This window comes from Chanos chanos, chromosome 5 (genome assembly GCF_902362185.1).
Source record: "Chanos chanos chromosome 5, fChaCha1.1, whole genome shotgun sequence".
NCBI lineage: Eukaryota > Metazoa > Chordata > Actinopteri > Gonorynchiformes > Chanidae > Chanos > Chanos chanos.
Window position 1 is genome coordinate 46,002,441 of NC_044499.1, and position 18,179 is coordinate 46,020,619.

The following is an 18,179-nucleotide window of genomic DNA, read 5'->3' on the forward strand; positions in this document are numbered from 1 at the left end:
GTACTGTATCATGTGTATAGCCTACATTAATCGACATGTTCGGCTCATGAGTAAAAAGTCTAGAGCACTCTCGCTCATATCCTAATACTTGTGACGTTTTCTCGCTTATCATGCGAGCGTGTGAGCTTGCTAGAATGTGGGGTGTTTCTACAGCCAAGCTCAGGTCTGTAAACCTCCTGACAAAACCCCCCTAGCGACCTCTGTTTGCTAATACTTTAATCATCTTTTCTAAATTGTATGGCATTTCTAAATTCGCCACAGGGTGGCAAACATATCGTTTTATTTTTTCAAATATTCCAAGTTATCCTCACCGGGTTTATGTGTGGAATTGCCGTTGTTTACGAGGTTATCCGAGGTAAAACCATCCTTGTACGTGCCCTAGTTATAGAGAGGGATACAGCACGAGGCTCACACTTGTGGACACCTGAGAGAGTACACTCTGCTCGCGTGAACGTAGCCTTCCTTCGAAATGATCAGTTGTCAAAGAAATGCATGGGATAAAAGAAACGATGAAGATAATGATAAGAGTTTGTCCCAAAGCAATCAAAATCGACCCAGTTTTGATCCCTCTGTTGCTCCTTTGTTTTACAGCATATCGATTCATTCATTAAATTTCTGTTTTAGTAAACCAACCACGGACAAAGCTTTGCATTCAAATTGAGTATGATTACCAATATTTTATTGTTAAAATTGTCTGACCTCTTCATCATCAGTGCAGGGTTTAGCTTACATCAAATAAATTTTAATGATAGACATTAGACTAGAAATATATGACTACTGTACCATGAGCATTTCAGTGAAAGTCAGAATCCTAATAAAGTTCTTATTGATTGATTGATTGACTGAAGTCCACAGTATGCTGTATATGCGCTATTGCATCAGAGTGTATTGTGCCATTGTTGTCTTTGGAGTTAATTTTCATCTATAGTCCACTGGTGGCTGAGAGATGTTCTATGAAAATAACAAGCAGTGAAACGATTCAAAATTAATTCAAGGCAGTAACAAGAGGGGGGAGGGTGACAGATGTACAACTGGCATAGATTGGGTTATGTGGTCAGCAGTGATTGGGTCTTGTTTGATTGTGTGTGTATATTGTGTGATTGTTGTTACTGAGTTTTCATATCTGTGGGTATGAGATTCTCTGAAATAACAAACCGCTTCAAGTCGCGATGCTCTGACACCTGAAATAATGAATTAGTTAAATTAGCTTTTCTCTGTAAGGCTCAGCACACTCACAGTCCTGCCTTTCCCCAGCTCATGAAGATTTTTCCCTACGTGACTGGCCCTAACCAAACTGAGATTGTGGTGGAGTGGGCCAGTCCATTTAGAATCTTAAATGTGTCACAACGTTCTCAAATCCCTGGAAGTTCCCTTTGCTTGTAGTAATGTAGTGATGGTTCATGTGAGGTCTTACCCTTTTGTGTGAAATTTTTAGCGTTGTGTTCAGTTAATCATCTAGTGGTTTCTCAGGCACGTAGGTGAAGCTGCGGGTGAAGCAGTATGGGAAATTTAAAAAAAAAAAAAAAAAAAAGTGTAGTGTTCGCTAAAGATAGCAGCATAATTTGACAGAGAATAATGAGGATGTTGGAATCTAAAAATCAGGTACGTTTTCTCGGTGAGTGAAAGTCTTATCGTTGAAGAAAGAGCTGGAGAAACTGAACGAGGGGATAGATGTGTGTTATTGTTAGTCATGCTGTTAACAGAGCAGTGGAACCGTTTCAGTCTTTCAGAGGGGCCTCAGAAGCATTCTGTTAAATTTGTATACACTGTGTGGACATCGAACTCATTCAGACGACTGGCCAAACTGATCTTTGTTGAGCTGTTTCTAGACTTAGCTATTGTTGGTGGAAGCCCCTTGGGAAACTACCAGGTGGGCAGATAGATAAGGACTTAATCAGGAATGTTTGGGAGCGTTGTTGAAGGGACTAAAAGCTGTGTGTCAGGGATGCTAAGCACTGTCTGATGCTTTCTTACATACACAAACTATTTTAAATCTCTCCGTGTGTCGTTATTGTGAATGTCTCAAGAATTGAAAATGATTATAGTACATCAGGCATGAGTACATCAGACATGAATAAAGCTTAACATAAATTTCTGTAAGCAAAGAAGGCTACACAATATCTTTCCATAAAAAGACAGCAGATCTTACATTTGCTCTTTGTGAATCCATTCACTGAATATAAATATTGTAATTTGTGCATTTACAAATTGTCATACTATATTACGTTCTTAGTGCAAATTTCAGACATATAAATATCATTACAAATCTGTGACATTTTAGTGCGAAAACCCACACACTTTAATGTTGCATTGGAAGCCTACTGGGATATGTAAACGTGCATTGTAAGGCTTCAGGCTAAATAAAAAAAGAGTTGTTTCAAGCGGTGGTGATGAATTTTCATACTTTCTACATCTTGGCCTTGACTTTAGCATCTTTGCAAACTGTTTCATTGCGCCTCTGGCAAATGCAACCGTATCTCTCTCATCACAGCTCATGACACAGATGCCTGTATTCATTTTCATATTCATGCAAAGTATCACACCTAAACTTAGGCAGCCTGATCACACCATAGATAATTTTGACAGGTACAAGTCGCTTCAGTGTGACAATATTTAATTCTTTAATTCACTACAACCTTTTTTTTTTTTTTTTGGATTTGTGACAGTCACACGAACACAGAGGTTAACGACTGGCACCTCCGGTAGTGTGAAATTTTTACACTGGTGATTGGTGGAGAAACACATAAAATAGATTCAGTTCCAGATTATTACAGGATAATTTCCAGATTATTACAGGAAGTATGAGTATATATTCGTTTCATTCACATATGACACTGACTGAGTAAAATATATCTTGGAACATTCTGTTCCTTTTCCACTTGGCTTGTTTGTTGGATGTTACGCTGCATTTATAGTGTAATATAACGTGTAATAAATCGTCCAAAAATAATTTTCTGTCATGAATTCACATGATCAGCTCACATCTTCGCATATTGTATAAAATAAAGCATATTTGATCATCAACCAGATGGGACTGACAAATAATTAATGCCGTAGTCAATCAGTAAACTTCAAACAGCAGTTAATATTAAAGATGTAATTATGCCATCATATTATCCCTATTACCACAAAGCAACATTTAGATGACTTTAACCTTTATACTGACATTATAAGCAATGCACATGTTATTATAGATGGACATTTTGCAACAAAGAGCATAGCAAGTGTAGAGGCTTGTTTAATGATTTACACACCTAATTCAGCTGTAGATTTTTTTTTTTTTTACCGTGGATCCCTGTAGGCTTTGGCTAAAATATGTGCCACCTTTTCATGTTCTCACAGATGTTTAAGACCCTGACTCCTGGGTCGGGAGTGAAAAGGCTCAGACGATGCTGTCTGGCTGGCTTCTGTTCCCTTCATTCTCCTCACTCAGATTTAGATTAGCTCACTCAAAGCCACAGGGCACGTAAGGTAACTGTCAAATTGTACCGCATTGCACACCGATTACTCGGGAAAGGCGGAACTGTGTCATTTTGATGGTGTTCTTTAGAGCAATGGACTACCATTTTTTCTTCTCCTTTTCCTTCCTTTTTTCTTCCTTCTCTCACTCTATCTCTCTTTCTCTCTTTTCTCTTGCTCTCTATCTCCCACTCTCTCCCTCTTCCCCCCTTCCACTCTCTCTCCCTTTCTCTCTCTCTCCCTCTCTCTCTCTCTCTCCCTCTGTCTTTATGCAGTACACCATGTTCATGTCCTTAAAGGCCCTCTGTTCACTGATAGAGGAATAACATGCCAGACTTCTTTGAGTGATTTAAATAATCTGAAGAAAAACAAGACATCGAAGATGCCGGCTGAATTTTTATGAAAACAGACGTTATGCTGAAAATCTACTGTCCGGTAATTGAATCAGGCAGTGTCGAGATATCGCGACAAGGCGCCCATCATTTTCAAGATCATGTTTTTCGATCTAAACAGACCCCATGAGAACGCTCATCATAGCATTTCATTAAGCGAATCAGTCATTGAAATTACTCATATTTTGGTGACAGGGTTGGCATCCAGTAATATTAAGTGAAAGTGTACATCTATTTCATGAAGAACTACAAGAATATTGCATCGTTGAAGAATTCATCTGTCTGGCCAGTAAATATTTCCAAACATTTTCTGTAGACAATAATTCTGTGCTCAATAGATTAGAACAGATCAGATTCAACTTTGTTGTCACTGCACAGAGTACTAGTACAGGTACAACGAAATGTAGTTTGTGCATCTAACGAGAAAGTGCAAATAGTAGAATAAGGTGCTGATGAGGCTGTGACAGTAATCACTGTCAGAGATAATGGCATAACTGTGTTGAGAGTGACAGTGTTACTGGGATGCCGTCTGTAAATCTTTCTTTGTCGTCAGCGAGAGTCCTGTCTGGCTCAGGACACAAGGGGATGCAACCTGAACTGGGTCAGTTGTGGGAAATGACCTCCTCTCTTAGGACACCACCATTCCTACCTAGAGATCAGAAGGAATTAATTGTAGACGTGCTGCTGCCCTAATTTCAAATGAGTGCAAAGTGGTTTTAGATACCTAATCTGGAAAGGATTATCACAAAATCTTAAACACTGCACATTGCAGTTACCAGAATTAAAGCAGTTAATGGCTGATGCTAAATGTCACGTAAGGTAACTAGATAAAAAACGCGCTCCCCCCTTCTCTCTGTCTTTTACATCTTTGGCAGAAATAAATGCTTATGATAGTTTTTTTTGGACCTTGTGATTTTGTAGAAAGCCTGACTCAGCTATGTCGACTTCCTTGATTTTGACAGGCGCGTGCATTCTGTGAAGAACACCTGCATATGTGAAGACTGTGAAGACGCTGTCATGTCACATGATCAGAAAGTCTGAAAATGTGCATTGACAGTATTGCCATCATTTTCCCAGTGATTTAAGAGAAATACAACAGCCCTCAGGGACTATTTTTTTTCTCTCTTTTTGCTGATTTTCCTATCCATAGTCATTTCCCATTACATTTCCTTCAGTGTTGGTATCTTCATATTCGCATCCCATAATCTTAAGACAATGAGGCAAAAGTGAGATTTGATAGTATATACAGAACTGTGAATAATACATAGTATTGAAGTTGTGTACAACCAGTTCATTAGCGCTGGGGTGGGAAATTGGGGTTTGGGGAGGAGTGGCTTATTGCTTATTGTATATTTATCCATAGCGTTCACTTTATTTTCTTCTCTGCAACTGTGGTGCGATTAGTTGTGACAAGGAAGGCGTGAAGTTTGATAGTTTTCGGAATTTATTCTCGTAGGTGCTAATTTATGCTGACACCAAACGATGTTTGTGCATGCTTCACAATCACCTAAATTTGTTAAGCTGAGTGACAGTTCAGGGTTGCCTTCCCCTCTACATCGTTTATCTCTATCCATTGTTGACTCGTCTGCTCTTTCAGCTCCTCTTACAATGTTAAGCACAGGCTTTATTTTAAGTAGCTGCATAAAATATTATATAAATATAATATATTTAAAAAAATTGTATTGAAAAAAAAAATCGAGATAAAACTTGCATCTCTCATAGCCATAAACCAAGCTACTTAACAGTAGCAGCAATACGATATGAGCTTTTTGCGTTGCCAAGATTACAATTTAAGTTTGCATACACAGAGAGATAAAGAGGTGAGTCAGCCGCGCGAGCGCCGAATTTACAATCTCTGAATGAAACGCCGCAGTAAATACAATACGAGATGGTCAGTAACACTTCCTCTGTGTGAAACAGAAGCCCCGACCATGGAAACACCCGAAATCCACGTTTCTCATCAAAAAAAAGGTTTCGTTTCCTCTGGAGAGTTTTCTGCCTTTTTGTTTCCCTTCGTATGCGTATAGAAAATCGAAAGTAACAACAGGTCAAAAACATGTCGCCCATCCCTGTGGTTAGAATACAAAGCTCGGTAGTCTATGAGACCCTACATTTTTTTTTGTTACACATCCATCAACATACCACACCACATATTCTGTCTGTTATTATTTAAAACATGTGATCTAATCCTGCCTTCTCCTGTGTGTCCGAGATAACAGGGCCCTGTTCTGTTTCCTCTTCACCTAGTTTACGCAGCTTTTGTGCTTTCATAATAGGGAAACATGAATGGCCCTTTTTTTTCAGTTTGCAGGTTTTTGTACGAAACTATAACATTTGTAATCATATCTCCTTTGTTTTCTTCATGACATGAATCACTCATTTAGCTGCTTAAATTCATCTTTAATTCATCATCTGTTTCCTTCCTTCTTCTATCCTTGGCAAAGTTTTTTTTTGGTTTTTTTTTTGCCAATGGCTTATAAAGGTAACGAATGTCGTCTTTTGAGTGCATCTCTTTTCCATTGTATGGAGTACAGCAGTAGTACAGCAGTCTTCAATGTCCATGTAATAATTCTAAACGAATGGAAATCCAAATGAATGGAAGTACATTTCGAACGATCAGTAAATGAAATATGTATTGCATCTCCTGTACACCCACCCTTGCCAGTATTCACGCCCATGCGGACTATAGGAAAGCTATTCCTTCACACTTATCATCGTGACCATTTGGCCAGAGCAGTGTTTTCCCTTCAGTAAATCAGGGCTTGACAGTAAGTTCAAGAGCCGAATCAGTGTAATATATCCTTGGCCAAACTAAACATCCCGGGCTGAGGACACAGGGGCTCAAAAGAATAGATTTGCAAACACTGCTCCGGATCCATGTCAAGGCCTCAAACCATATCTGCCACCCTGGCCATGGGCTGAACCACAGGCCGCCCCCCCCCCCCCCCCTTCCCTCCAGGCTCATCTGGATTAGATTATGTATGGCCACAGAAGGGCACACCCCTCCCCCATTCTGAGGCCAAGCCTGCTGAGTAGTTTGTATATTCTTGGGGAGTTCTATAGAAACAGTCTGTGGTTGTCTTCCAAAGTTGTTCAAACAATCTGTTGATGGACACACTGGCAAGGATGTGCAAGTTAACACTCACATAGAGAATTCCAGAACACGTCGCTTCTGAAATGTCTTGTTGCTGTACGTACGAGAAGGCGGTCAAGAAATGTTTCATAGTCTGTATATAGAACAAAAACGCTTGAAGAAGAGCACTGTTCTCTGCCGTACTATGACTCTATTGTGGATGACTCCATGACCCTACTGTAATTCCATATGAGGAGGTCTGAATAAGGAAAAACAGATGAAATTGCTGTAATCATAAATGAAATGAGGTAAAAACACGTTTAATATTTTGTCCCCCGCCCCCCCCCCATCCCTCCAAACGGTCCTTCTCAATTTCTGTATGTTTGCTTTGGGATGTATTTATAGTGTTGAGAATTGTACAGTATGTTCCTGAAAACACAAAGACGTGCCCTCACTGCGGTATAGACTGTCAGACTGTTTGTCAAAAGCGAGCAACTTTTTTTTTTTTTTTTTGACAAATACCGTTTGCAAAGACCTAAGCAACATGCATGATGAAGTCGTTGAAATCAAAGCCTGCTCTGACCTTTTCCTCCTTATATAAATGTTTGATTCTTCTTCTCTGTTTTCTTTTATAAGTTGACATGGGTGGCAACAGTCTGTGTAGGTTTTGATCTCATTATAGAATTCTCCCTTTGTCTCCTTTTGATTGGTGGAAATTCGCTTTGTCTAGCTTTAATTGTTGGAAATTGGATTTTAAACATTTTCAGATTGCGCATTCATATCACCCAGATTCAATTACCGACCTGTCCTGCATCGTTTAACCACGATACTTTATTCTGGAAGCGGAGCCGTTATTTAAAGAAATGTATTTAAAGGTTTTGCTGTGTGCGTGCCCTGATGTTTCTCTTATCACCTGGACCAGAATGCAGCACATTTCGGTTTTACCTGACGGCCAATGTCCTGCCTTCTCCCTCTTGTTTAAGGGTAGAGTGCAGATCCTCCTTTTGGAATTCAGCGTGTGTATAGAGGTTGCAATCCTTTTACTTGGCTGGGTGGCGCAGTTACTCATGCATACCATGGCTGAACCTTCTGTACTTAGTTAAGCTGAAAACCAACAAAATAGACAGACTGTTAGCCTCAGTGCATAATGAAATTAGGTGTTCTTCCCAAACTTTTGCTTACATCTCAAAACTGTCACGGTTTGACACGTTTCCTGAAACCAGATTAAGATCCTAATGGAACCTTGGCTGGTTTGGAGGTGATCCTGTGATTGATGTGGTCAAGTACCGAATCACTGCTGAATTCAGTCGTGAAAAAAAAATCTACCTTTTGGACAAATAAAATTCTGAATACATTTTTATAGATGCGTATATGAAAGGAAATGGTGTAGAATGACTAAGGAATAGGTTGTATTAGTGAGGTGTCAGTCGTTCTTATTTCGTGCTTTATCTTAACAATTGAATTCATTCTCGCTTGTCATTCCTGCGAGGCAGTTCATATGTTGTTTCGTATGATTCACTGATGCACCATTTCTCTTTCCTTTTGCTTTCAAAAGACATCTGTCACTCTCTCAGAGTTCCTACACCCTCCCTTATCTATAGTTCATGTTTTCAGTTGAAGATCAGCTGAGATAACCAGTGTATGTGTTTGTGTGTGTGTGTTTGTGTGCGTGTGTGTGTGTGTGTTTTTACATATGTGTGCGTGTGCACTGCTGATAGCTGGTAAGAGGAAGCAATGCCAACATTTAATATTAAAAAGCTTGAAGCAATTCTATTTTCTTAACATGGTTTTAATTTTGTTATTATAAGCATAACTCTGACAGACCAATGCAAATTTCTTGGTAAACACAAAAACGTGTTTAAACATAAGCCCTTCTTTTTAAGTACCATGAAAAGAGTGCACTTGAAAAGCTCAATGTATCTGTGCTTCAGTGGTGTTTTGACATACAACCTCAATTTTGCAGCAGTTTTGACATACAACCTCATAAATAGTGTGTAATGTTTCCAAGGAACAAAACTACAATATGCATTTCTGAAAACCTTCAGTATATAGCTGAACTTTTACAACTGGTCCTTTTTTTCTCTCTCTCTCTCTACACCTTCAGCATTTAATCTCATTAATATTATCTGACTCACCTACTACAAAGGTTATTTTCATTCTCTAGCCAGTTTGCAACATGATATTGGATCAGTGTGAATCAGAATAAATGCACGTGAACCTAGAAAGAATGTCCCCTTTCTGGTTTGCACAGCTTGCCTTAATGTTGTTTGTGTAGGCCCGCTGATTAAGATGAAAAGCATAAAGCAAATGTTGATTGATACAGACTGACCTTTCTCTAGCTTTGAGTGGAGCCTGATATTGCCCCAGCTGGCATCCTGCTTAGGGCTTCTAAAAGGTTGGGCTAAGCACAGAAGAGGTTTAGCACCAGGAAACTGCTAATCACTTCAGATAAACACCAGCAGAAAGTCCTGTCACAAACTTCTCCCAGACTACGTCTAGTTTTCCACCCACAAAACGTGACTAAAGAGGCTCTTGTTCAACAGGAAAGATGTACAAACTCAAATGTTTTTCTTTTCTTTTTCTCTCTCTCTCTCTGTCTTTTGTCAAAACCTAAACGAAGAGGCAGTGCGTTCATTCTGAGCGCTGCAGTGCAATTATGTGCCCGGAGTGCCGCCCCCACACCTTTGTCTCATATGTTTTCTAAGTGTTAGCACAGTCTTGGAGGCTCCACGGTTTGTAATCATGTCTGCGCTTTCGTGCAGTGGATGTTTTCGATGTCCAAATGGGATTGTTCGGTTGAATCCAAATGCCGTCGTCCTTTTTTTTTTTTTTTTTTCGTATTTGCCTTTTAAAGAAATATTTACAAATATTTGTCTGAATGTCTAGTCAGAGTTATCTTCACTGCTCATCCTCTTTAGCTGTTTCTGTAAGCAACAAACTTTAAAGGGTCTGCAATAACGTATGTGAAGCTACTGAAAAAATCTTTGGCCGAATCTTTCAGAAGGGGCTAATATTTTTCGTTTAAAAGCCTCTTAACGTTTTTAACGTCCGCCGTCCAGAGCGTTAGTTCACGCTCGTTTGCGGCCGGGCCTCCGGACTTGTAGCATGTTTAACTCAGACCAGTGCTATAACCCGTCATTAACCGGTTGTACCTCAATGAAGCGGAATGCTGAGGTTATGTTAGCCGGTTAAGATGGAATGAGTAACAAGTGTTAAGAGGGAAAAACGACAGTCTGTGTGGCTTATAAATGGTCTTTTTTTCCCCCCCTTCCATTACCGTGTGCCCACACACAGGATCGTGTTGATAGACAGAGAGATACACAGCCAGCTGTGTTTATCCTTTGGAAGGCCTTTTTTTTTTCATTGCCTGTGTACATTTATGTAAAGTATGGGGGTATGTTAACAGGGGTTGGGGGTGTATTCCCATTGACTAGTATAGAGCATCTCATATTCCACATCTTCACTGTGCTTATGTGTGGAATTGCTGTGAGTTTAACCAGTACAGAATGGTCGTTTCATTCATAGGTTCTGTGTAAAGAGAGGAGAAACTGGTCAGTGTGCCGTTAGCTCCTCAGGCATAAGGTTGGGATTCCTTACGAAGAAGTTTTAACTTTTTGGATTATCATGATCATGTTTGAATCGTGCATCTCTCCTTGGTGAATTAATATCGAGGTCTGCGGTTGAGCCATTTGCCATCCGAAAAAAAAAATGAAAAAACGAGGGCACTCCATTGGTGATCCTGACAGCCAATAGCATCCCATTACTGATGGAACAGGACGTTTGTTACGTGGTGGGGCGACACCGGTGCGAATGATACCTGATACCCGATGCCTCCCCAATGAGCTCACGCTCACACCGTCAGTTATTCCTCATCTTGATTTCAAGACTTCAGGACCCTGAAGAAAAGCCTCAAACAATCTAATTGCCTAATCTTTTTTTGCCCTTGCCTTTTGTGCGAAATTACATGACAATTCATGAATATGTACAGCGCCATGAGGACTAAATGGTGTCATAGAGCATTTTACACAGACAGGTTTGTTGGGAACATAAAAGCTTTAGCGATGTGCAGTGAGAGTCTATGGATGATCTGTCTGTATAATTTATGAGGTGTAGTTAAAAAATATATGTATTTTAAACTACCTTATGAATATAACATCATATGTAAACAGTTCCTCTGGGTTGCACAGGAGCCGAGCCTTGCAGTACCCCATCAAAAATTCGAGTGTTCTTTCCCACGCACAGATGTGCTCACGTGGTCTGAGTAATATGGGGAGTTAAACATGCTGTTTGTCTTACATCATTAGGTTTTTTTTTTTTTTTTTTTTTCAGAGAGATCACACATCAGAGTTAAGACACGTTGAGAGAAAAAAAAAAAACTTGCAGCCACAAACCACCACTGCACAAGAGCTGATTGCTGTAGAGAACAAAACAATATACTTTTCACTCCTCTCAAAATGTGTTCTTTGCTATACCAGAATGATTTTCTCTCTCTCTCTCTCTCTCTCTCTCTCTCTCTCTCTCTCTTGCTCTCGCTCTCTCTCCTGCTCTCTTTCTCTCTCTGGATTTTTTAAACTCTAGTGTTTCACTGTTTACAGTTGATATCCAAGAGAATAACTCCTATCTCTGGAGAACGAATCTAATGCAGCAAATATTTCCATCTGGGTTGCCAGATTGGAGCTTTCACAGGTGTTGTAAAATGGAAAAGCCGTAACGGGTGTTTGATAATGCATTGAGAAATATTCTGTGTGTCATGAGTGACCTGACGGATTTAGATCTTTGTATTGTACCATTGTCTCACGTTCACACACACACACACACACACACACACACTCACATTTTAGGTTAACGGCAACTATTTCTTTTTTCCACAGGAACCGAATCAGACTCTGTACACGGACAGTCCTGACCTGTCAGAATGCTTTCAGCTGTCTGTTCTCTCGTGGATCCCCTGTATCTATCTATGGCTCGCCTCTCCTTTCTACATACTCTATCTCAAGAGGAACAACAAAGGCTACATAATGATGTCTATTCTAAATCGGGTCAAAACGGTAGGCAGTGTGGCATGCACTGCATGTTCTCATGTTCTCTGGTCCCTCCAACAATGGGCTTTGCTTAAAAAAAAATGTTTTCATATGTTTTTCGACGCACCCGCTGGCAAGGAATGCCTTACTGTTTTCATTACGTCTGTACCATAGTCTGGTGGTTAACTATACGTCTCTGCCTTTATGCAGGTGTTTGGCTTTATATTATGGATAGTATGCTGGGCAGACCTTTTCTCTTCCCTTCATGAGTGGCAGCAGGGCCATTCCAAGCCACCGATATACTTTGTTACCCCTTTAGTGGTTGGCATGACAATGGTAAGTATGTAAATATCTGTGCATTTCCTCTTTTCAACTCATGTTTAGATAGTGGAGCTATGCAGAGCAGTAAAGCAGGTTTACTTACCACCAGCCCAAAACTGCTGTAAAGAAGTGGAGTTACCAGAGGAGTCAACAGCTTTTTTTGAATTGCGTTCATAGTGCTTCAGTTTCCCAGGGTTACACAGTGTGCTAGCACTCCGGTTTTGCTGACATTTGAGACATTTAACCTAACATTCCTAAGTTATATTTGCACTGCCTCATAGCGCTCTCTCTCTCTCTCTCTCTCTCTCTCTCTCTCTCTTTCTCTCTCTAAGCTGTTAGCTACCTTCCTGATCCAGTTTGAGCGTCTGAGAGGTGTGCAGTCATCTGGAGTGCTCTTCATGTTCTGGGCACTGTCAATATTGTGTGCCATCGTGCCTTTCCGCTCCAAGATCATCCAGGCCACTGAAAAGGTTAATCTCGCTGTGTCATCATCTGATGGGGCTGCTTATTTGCGTTAAAGATATGTGATGAGATTCATATTACATTTATATTACTCCGTGTCTTTCTTCACGAAACTGACTGCTCATTCCATGCTGCAGATGTATTCTTAATTTTTTTTTTTTTTTTAGGTTCTTGCATTTAATTCATCTTCTCTCTGACCTCTTTCTTTCTTACTCCCAGTTCAGTTTATCTTGTATTCTGTCTCTCACCTCCTTTGACCTCTTTTGCCTCAAAGATTCTTTCTGATGCGTCTAAGCCGCCCCCCCCCCCCCTCTCTCTCTCTCTCTCTCTCTCTCTCTCTCTCTTTTCTTTCTTTTTTTTTTTTTTTTACTTTCCTCCCCTCTTTTTTTTTGCCTCGTTTGTGTTTATCTTTCGCCCTTCTCTCCTCCACTCGTAGTCAGTAAAGAGCTTAGTATGAGTGGAGTTCAGATGAGGACAGAGCTGTTTTGAGGGAGAATAGTAGAACTGTTGTTCCTTCAACAGAGTTCCTGCTCCTAGACAGCTTATCTGACCAGTAGGGCTCCAAGGCAAGACAGACAGAAACACAAGGCTGCCATACCAGGCCATAAGGTCCTATGGCTGACATTAGCAAAGCAGTCAGTCAGATGCTAGCCGTCAATATTGTCACACATATGCTTACATCTGTACATTGCCTCTGCTGAAAGCTAGTTTCCCTTTGATGAAACGGAGAGGATTTGTCCTTTCGTTTCAAGTGTGAAGAAACAGAAAGAGATATTCTCTGCTGGTGTGTTTTATGGTTTTTTTTGTTTTGTTTTGTTTAGGAGGTCACAGACAAGCTGCGGTTTACAACGTTCTACATATATTTTGGCTTGACTCTGGCAGAGCTTATACTCTCCTGCTTTAATGAGAAGCCCCCTCTGTTCTCCAGCGTGGTCTCAGACCCTGTGAGTGTGTGTGTGTGTGTGTGTGTGTGTGTGTGCGCGCGTGTGTGTGTGTGTGTGTGTGTGTGCGTGTGTGTGTGTGTATGTGTGTGTGTGTGTGTGCGTGCGCGTGCATGTTTGTTTGTGTGTGTGTGTGTGTGTGTGTGTGTGTGTGTGTGTGTGTGTGTGTGTGTGCATATGTGCGTGCATGTGTGTGTGTGTGTGTGTGTGTGTGTGTGCGCATGTTTGTTTGTGAGTGTGTGCGTGTGCACATGTGTATGTTATTGTGTAATCTTGTGTTTACATATGAGAGAAGTAAGATAAGATAAGATAACATTTTATTAATCCCCAGTTGGGGAAATTTGGTCGTTTTTGGTAGTTTTAGTAGTTTTTTTTTTTTTTATGGATGAACATTAAGCAGAACAATCTTTGAAGCCATTAACATCTCAGAGATGAAAAAAAAGAAAAGAAAAGAAAACAGATTGTTGTAAACATTTTATTTACATCGGTATTATGCGTGCCAATTTAGCAGTCCATTAGCGCGTATCAAAATTTCAGCTCGTGGGAAAAGCAATGTTTGGTGCATAGTAAATGCGCTGAATAAGTACTCATTTGTATTGATTACAATAGTCTGTATGTTCTAAAATTTTCAGGAAGGCCAAAGCTTTAGACTAAACTGCCTTTGCCTTTTGTTTATTTTCTAGAATCCGTGTCCTGAAACAAATGCTGGCTTCATCTCAACCGTGACCTTCTGGTGGTTTACAAGGTGGGTATTTAACTGAGTTGTATTACACCAACTTATTTTAAGCTAAAAGGTCGTATTCCATAACGTTACAAAACTTCCAATAATGTTACAAAACACACAATCCTCTTTTGTCCTGGGGAGCACAATGCACATGCCTCACCTCTCGTTGGGCTTATTTTAAGGTTGCTCTGCAATGTGCTGAAATGAAATATCACTTTAAATGTGGACTGTTTTATTTCTCTTACGCAGCATGGCTATCAAAGGCTTCAGATCTCCCTTAGAAGCCAAAGACTTATGGTCGCTGAACAAGCAGGACAGTTCAGATGTTGTGGTGCCCCAGCTGCTCAAAGAGTGGAACGTGGAGAAGTCCAAAGCACAGCGGTACGCTTTACGTTTAAAAAAAACCGTTTTCTGTAACTCACGGAAGGAAACGTTCTACTCCGCACGAACGCGCAAAAGACATTCTAACACAGTTCCTCGGATAACAAATCATCCCTTCTAAATAACGGTTTGTGCATAACTACTCACGAGCTTTTGAGTCAGCGTGTAAATTTTGGTTGAAAATGTTAGATCTTTTTTTTTTTACACTCAACTGTTGGCGTGGTGTAAAAACACATGTGCTGAAACTGAGACTGGCTAGTATGGTTACAGGTATGCGTTATATGGTTTGTTGTAATGGTACGGCGTGTTCTGTTCCAAAAGGTAAAGCGTACAGAAGGAGAAAGGAAAGGGAGAGTTGAATAACAGGAAAGCGAAAGCATTGTGAGGGCTGAGTTCTCAGCTGAAATGAAAAAAAAAAACAAAACAAAAAGGACTTTTCACAGTTGCTAAGTATTGAAAGTTGTGCTCCAGCAGTAAAAAAAAAATGCATGTAACACTTTGATTTTTTTTTTTTTTTTTTTTTACTTGTTTCTTTGCTGATATTTAAGTCTCTCTTTGAGCCTGGTGCTCAGATTAAGCAAAAGGTCTGGCAATCTTGTTTCCCGCTGCTAGGGAAATGGAATCTCCTGGACAAACAGTCCCTCCAATTAAAACCTGATTTTGTGCCCCTGACACTGAAACAGGAGTGGCCTCTCAACTTCCACCTAAAATATTTTTTTTTTGTGTGTGTGTGTGTGGACTTTCTTTGTTATCCATCTCTTCTGTTCTCAGGGTTGAAGTGTCACGTTTCCTTGGGCAAACATTTCTTTGTAAGGTGATAGTAAGAGTTCTAAGCTTGTTTAACGAAAGCAGAATTTGAAAAAAAAAAATGAGTATGAAGCATTAAAAAATGTACCAGATCTTTGTGTTTGCGTTACTGTAGGAAACATTTAGTTTGTATTACAATCAGTCTCATTTCAGTTGACATTTCAAATCAATATCTCGTGAGAGTACATTTTAATGAAATAACTTAAACTGAGTCTCATGACCTAAATCAACATAGGCTCTCAAAGGATTCAGATTTACAAAAATTACAGTTATTTTAAATCCACCTTTTAAGAGCGTTTTAAGTAATTGAGATCTGTACAGAAAAAAAGGCTTCTCAGCTTCAACCCCTTTATAATTCTTTTAATCGCAGCGAGCAAGACATGAACGGGCAGGCCTTGTACTCAAAAGCCGTACCCGGCTCGGAGACCAATCACGTCGGCGTCGCCCCAGAAGAGGTGGAGGTGTTGCTGTCCAAGCAGAAGAAGTCGCACCAGCCCTCCTTCCTCCGCGCCCTGCTGCGGGCGTTTGGGCCATACTTCCTCATCGGCTCGGCCTTCAAACTGGTCCAGGACCTCATCACTTTCGTTAACCCCCAGCTGCTCAGGTGTGGGCCTTTATTCATCAGGCTGAGTGTACGGAATCTTAGGAAGCTCACTGAACAATGAAATTACGACTTTATTACGCGCAGATGAGATGTTGCCAGGCTGAGTTTATTGCAGAGCTGATATGAGATCATAAATTACGTTTTTTGTCTGTCTCGTCAGCCGCTGATCGTTAAATTTGAGACACCGTCTGTACTGCAGTACAAAGAAGAAAAGAGATGATTAACAATCTTTAGTTGGTTTTATCTGCTGTACTCACTGCATTTATGACAAAACTGTAAATAATCTTAGAACGTTACAGGCGTTTTTAAGTTCCTCTTCATTTTTCACCGTCACTTCTAAGAATTAAGTTTACGCGCTGCACAGGGTTAGGGGTCGTAAGAGGAGCGAGGAGCGGCAGTTGTGTAGTGTTAGCCGAAAACTATAATGTGCCTACAATCATATCCTAGTAACAAGGACTACGCCTCTATCTTAAAAGCAATCTGCATAATTTCTGTAACATTTGCTTAGACCATATAGTGGGCAGAAAGGCAAATACACATTTCACGGTGCCTTTATCTGTTTACCTGGAATAGATTAAGTAAATGCTGAAATGCTTTTGCAATTACATGTCCAGAGCTAGAACAATGCCCCCGTGTCAGGCTATTTTCCAGGAAAACTACCAGGAGCATTTGCATTTTGTTAGTGTTTTTGTGCCGAGACGACTGTGACAGTGCCACAGTTGTTTGCGATGCAAAGTGAATATGCAAATTTGTTATCGTTGTGATACAGAAATGGAAGTCGAGTAACAGGGATACAGCGCTGCGTATATAAAGCCAATTGCGGTACATGTTACTTGTTCATGATAGCTATATATGGTCACCTAAAATCCATAGTACAAATGTTCCAATGTATGTGTGTATTTATTTACGTATTTATTTAGATATTTGTGTGTGTAATTTATGTGTATAACAAAGGCAAAGTGAACGTATCACTAGAGCCTGAGAAATTAGTGATTTAATCACAGAGCCTCTTTTTTTACTCTTCTCCTTTCGGCAGCATGTTAATCTCGTTCACCAAGCAGAAGGGCGCTCCGTCGTGGTGGGGGTTCACTCTGGCCTTTCTGATGTTTGGCAGTGCCCTGTTACAGACCCTTATCCTCCACCATCACTTTCAGTACTGCTTTGTTACTGGCATGAAACTCCGCACGGCTATCATAGGAGCCATTTACAGGAAGGTAAGGCTAACCCAGGGATGACTAACGCTCAGTGCCTGCCGAAACGTAAGCATGTGGAAGTACAGAGGGGCCGTAGCCCGATCCGAGGTTCACCCATCCTTAAATTTCCTCAACAAGTTTGACATGTTGTATGACAGTTCGTATGTATTTCCGCAGAGTACGTTATCTAATGCGCAGCTTATCATTTTTTTGGGTGTAGTAAGGGCTTATCTTTGGGAACAGGGAGTGAAACTGGCCCGCCGAGCCTCCTGAGAAACGTGAGCGACCATGCTGACCTGAATAACCGCTTGGCCTGCATCGCCAAAGTAAAGGGATTTTGGAGGATTTATTTTCCCAAATTAAAACAATTCAGTTACTATGATTGTTAGACCATAAGTCTAACATGGACCTTGTTAGACTTTTCTTTATGATCTGCTTACACACCTCTGACACATCAGAACACAGATATAAGACGGAGTTTATTCGTCAGGTCCAGCGCTGTATTACATTGAGCTGCGGGCTCCCTCTCTGGGTGATATGGATTTAGGTTAAAGATGAAATGAACATCCTTCCTGTCAATGGAGGGCGTGTTTGCACTTTCACCCAATGTTGCTTTATGGTTCGTTTCCGTGCAGGCCTGTCCCACTCCTATTCTCTAAAGCTAACATTTACTCTCTGCCATTTGTCACTGTCTCTCGGAAAATAGTCATACCTATGATGTTACACCTTATACAAACACACATTCTTGTCTGGGGCCGTGTGTGGGCATAGGAATTTTGCGTGACTGGTAGACACTACAGT

The 18,179-nt window shown here is 40.5% G+C and overlaps 1 protein-coding gene across 1 annotated transcript in view; it reads left to right on the plus strand.

Annotated features, from left to right (window-relative positions):
* abcc3 (ATP-binding cassette, sub-family C (CFTR/MRP), member 3) overlaps positions 1 to 18,179 on the plus strand; it is a 35,129-nt gene that overhangs the window by 533 nt on the left and 16,417 nt on the right. Inside the window, exons 2-9 of the mRNA XM_030773231.1 lie at positions 11,796 to 11,972; positions 12,156 to 12,281; positions 12,599 to 12,736; positions 13,550 to 13,672; positions 14,353 to 14,414; positions 14,643 to 14,785; positions 15,990 to 16,185; positions 17,222 to 17,399. Of these exons, the coding sequence (XP_030629091.1) occupies positions 11,796 to 11,972; positions 12,156 to 12,281; positions 12,599 to 12,736; positions 13,550 to 13,672; positions 14,353 to 14,414; positions 14,643 to 14,785; positions 15,990 to 16,185; positions 17,222 to 17,399 (1,143 nt within the window). The remainder of the gene's footprint in view (positions 1 to 11,795; positions 11,973 to 12,155; positions 12,282 to 12,598; positions 12,737 to 13,549; positions 13,673 to 14,352; positions 14,415 to 14,642; positions 14,786 to 15,989; positions 16,186 to 17,221; positions 17,400 to 18,179) is intronic.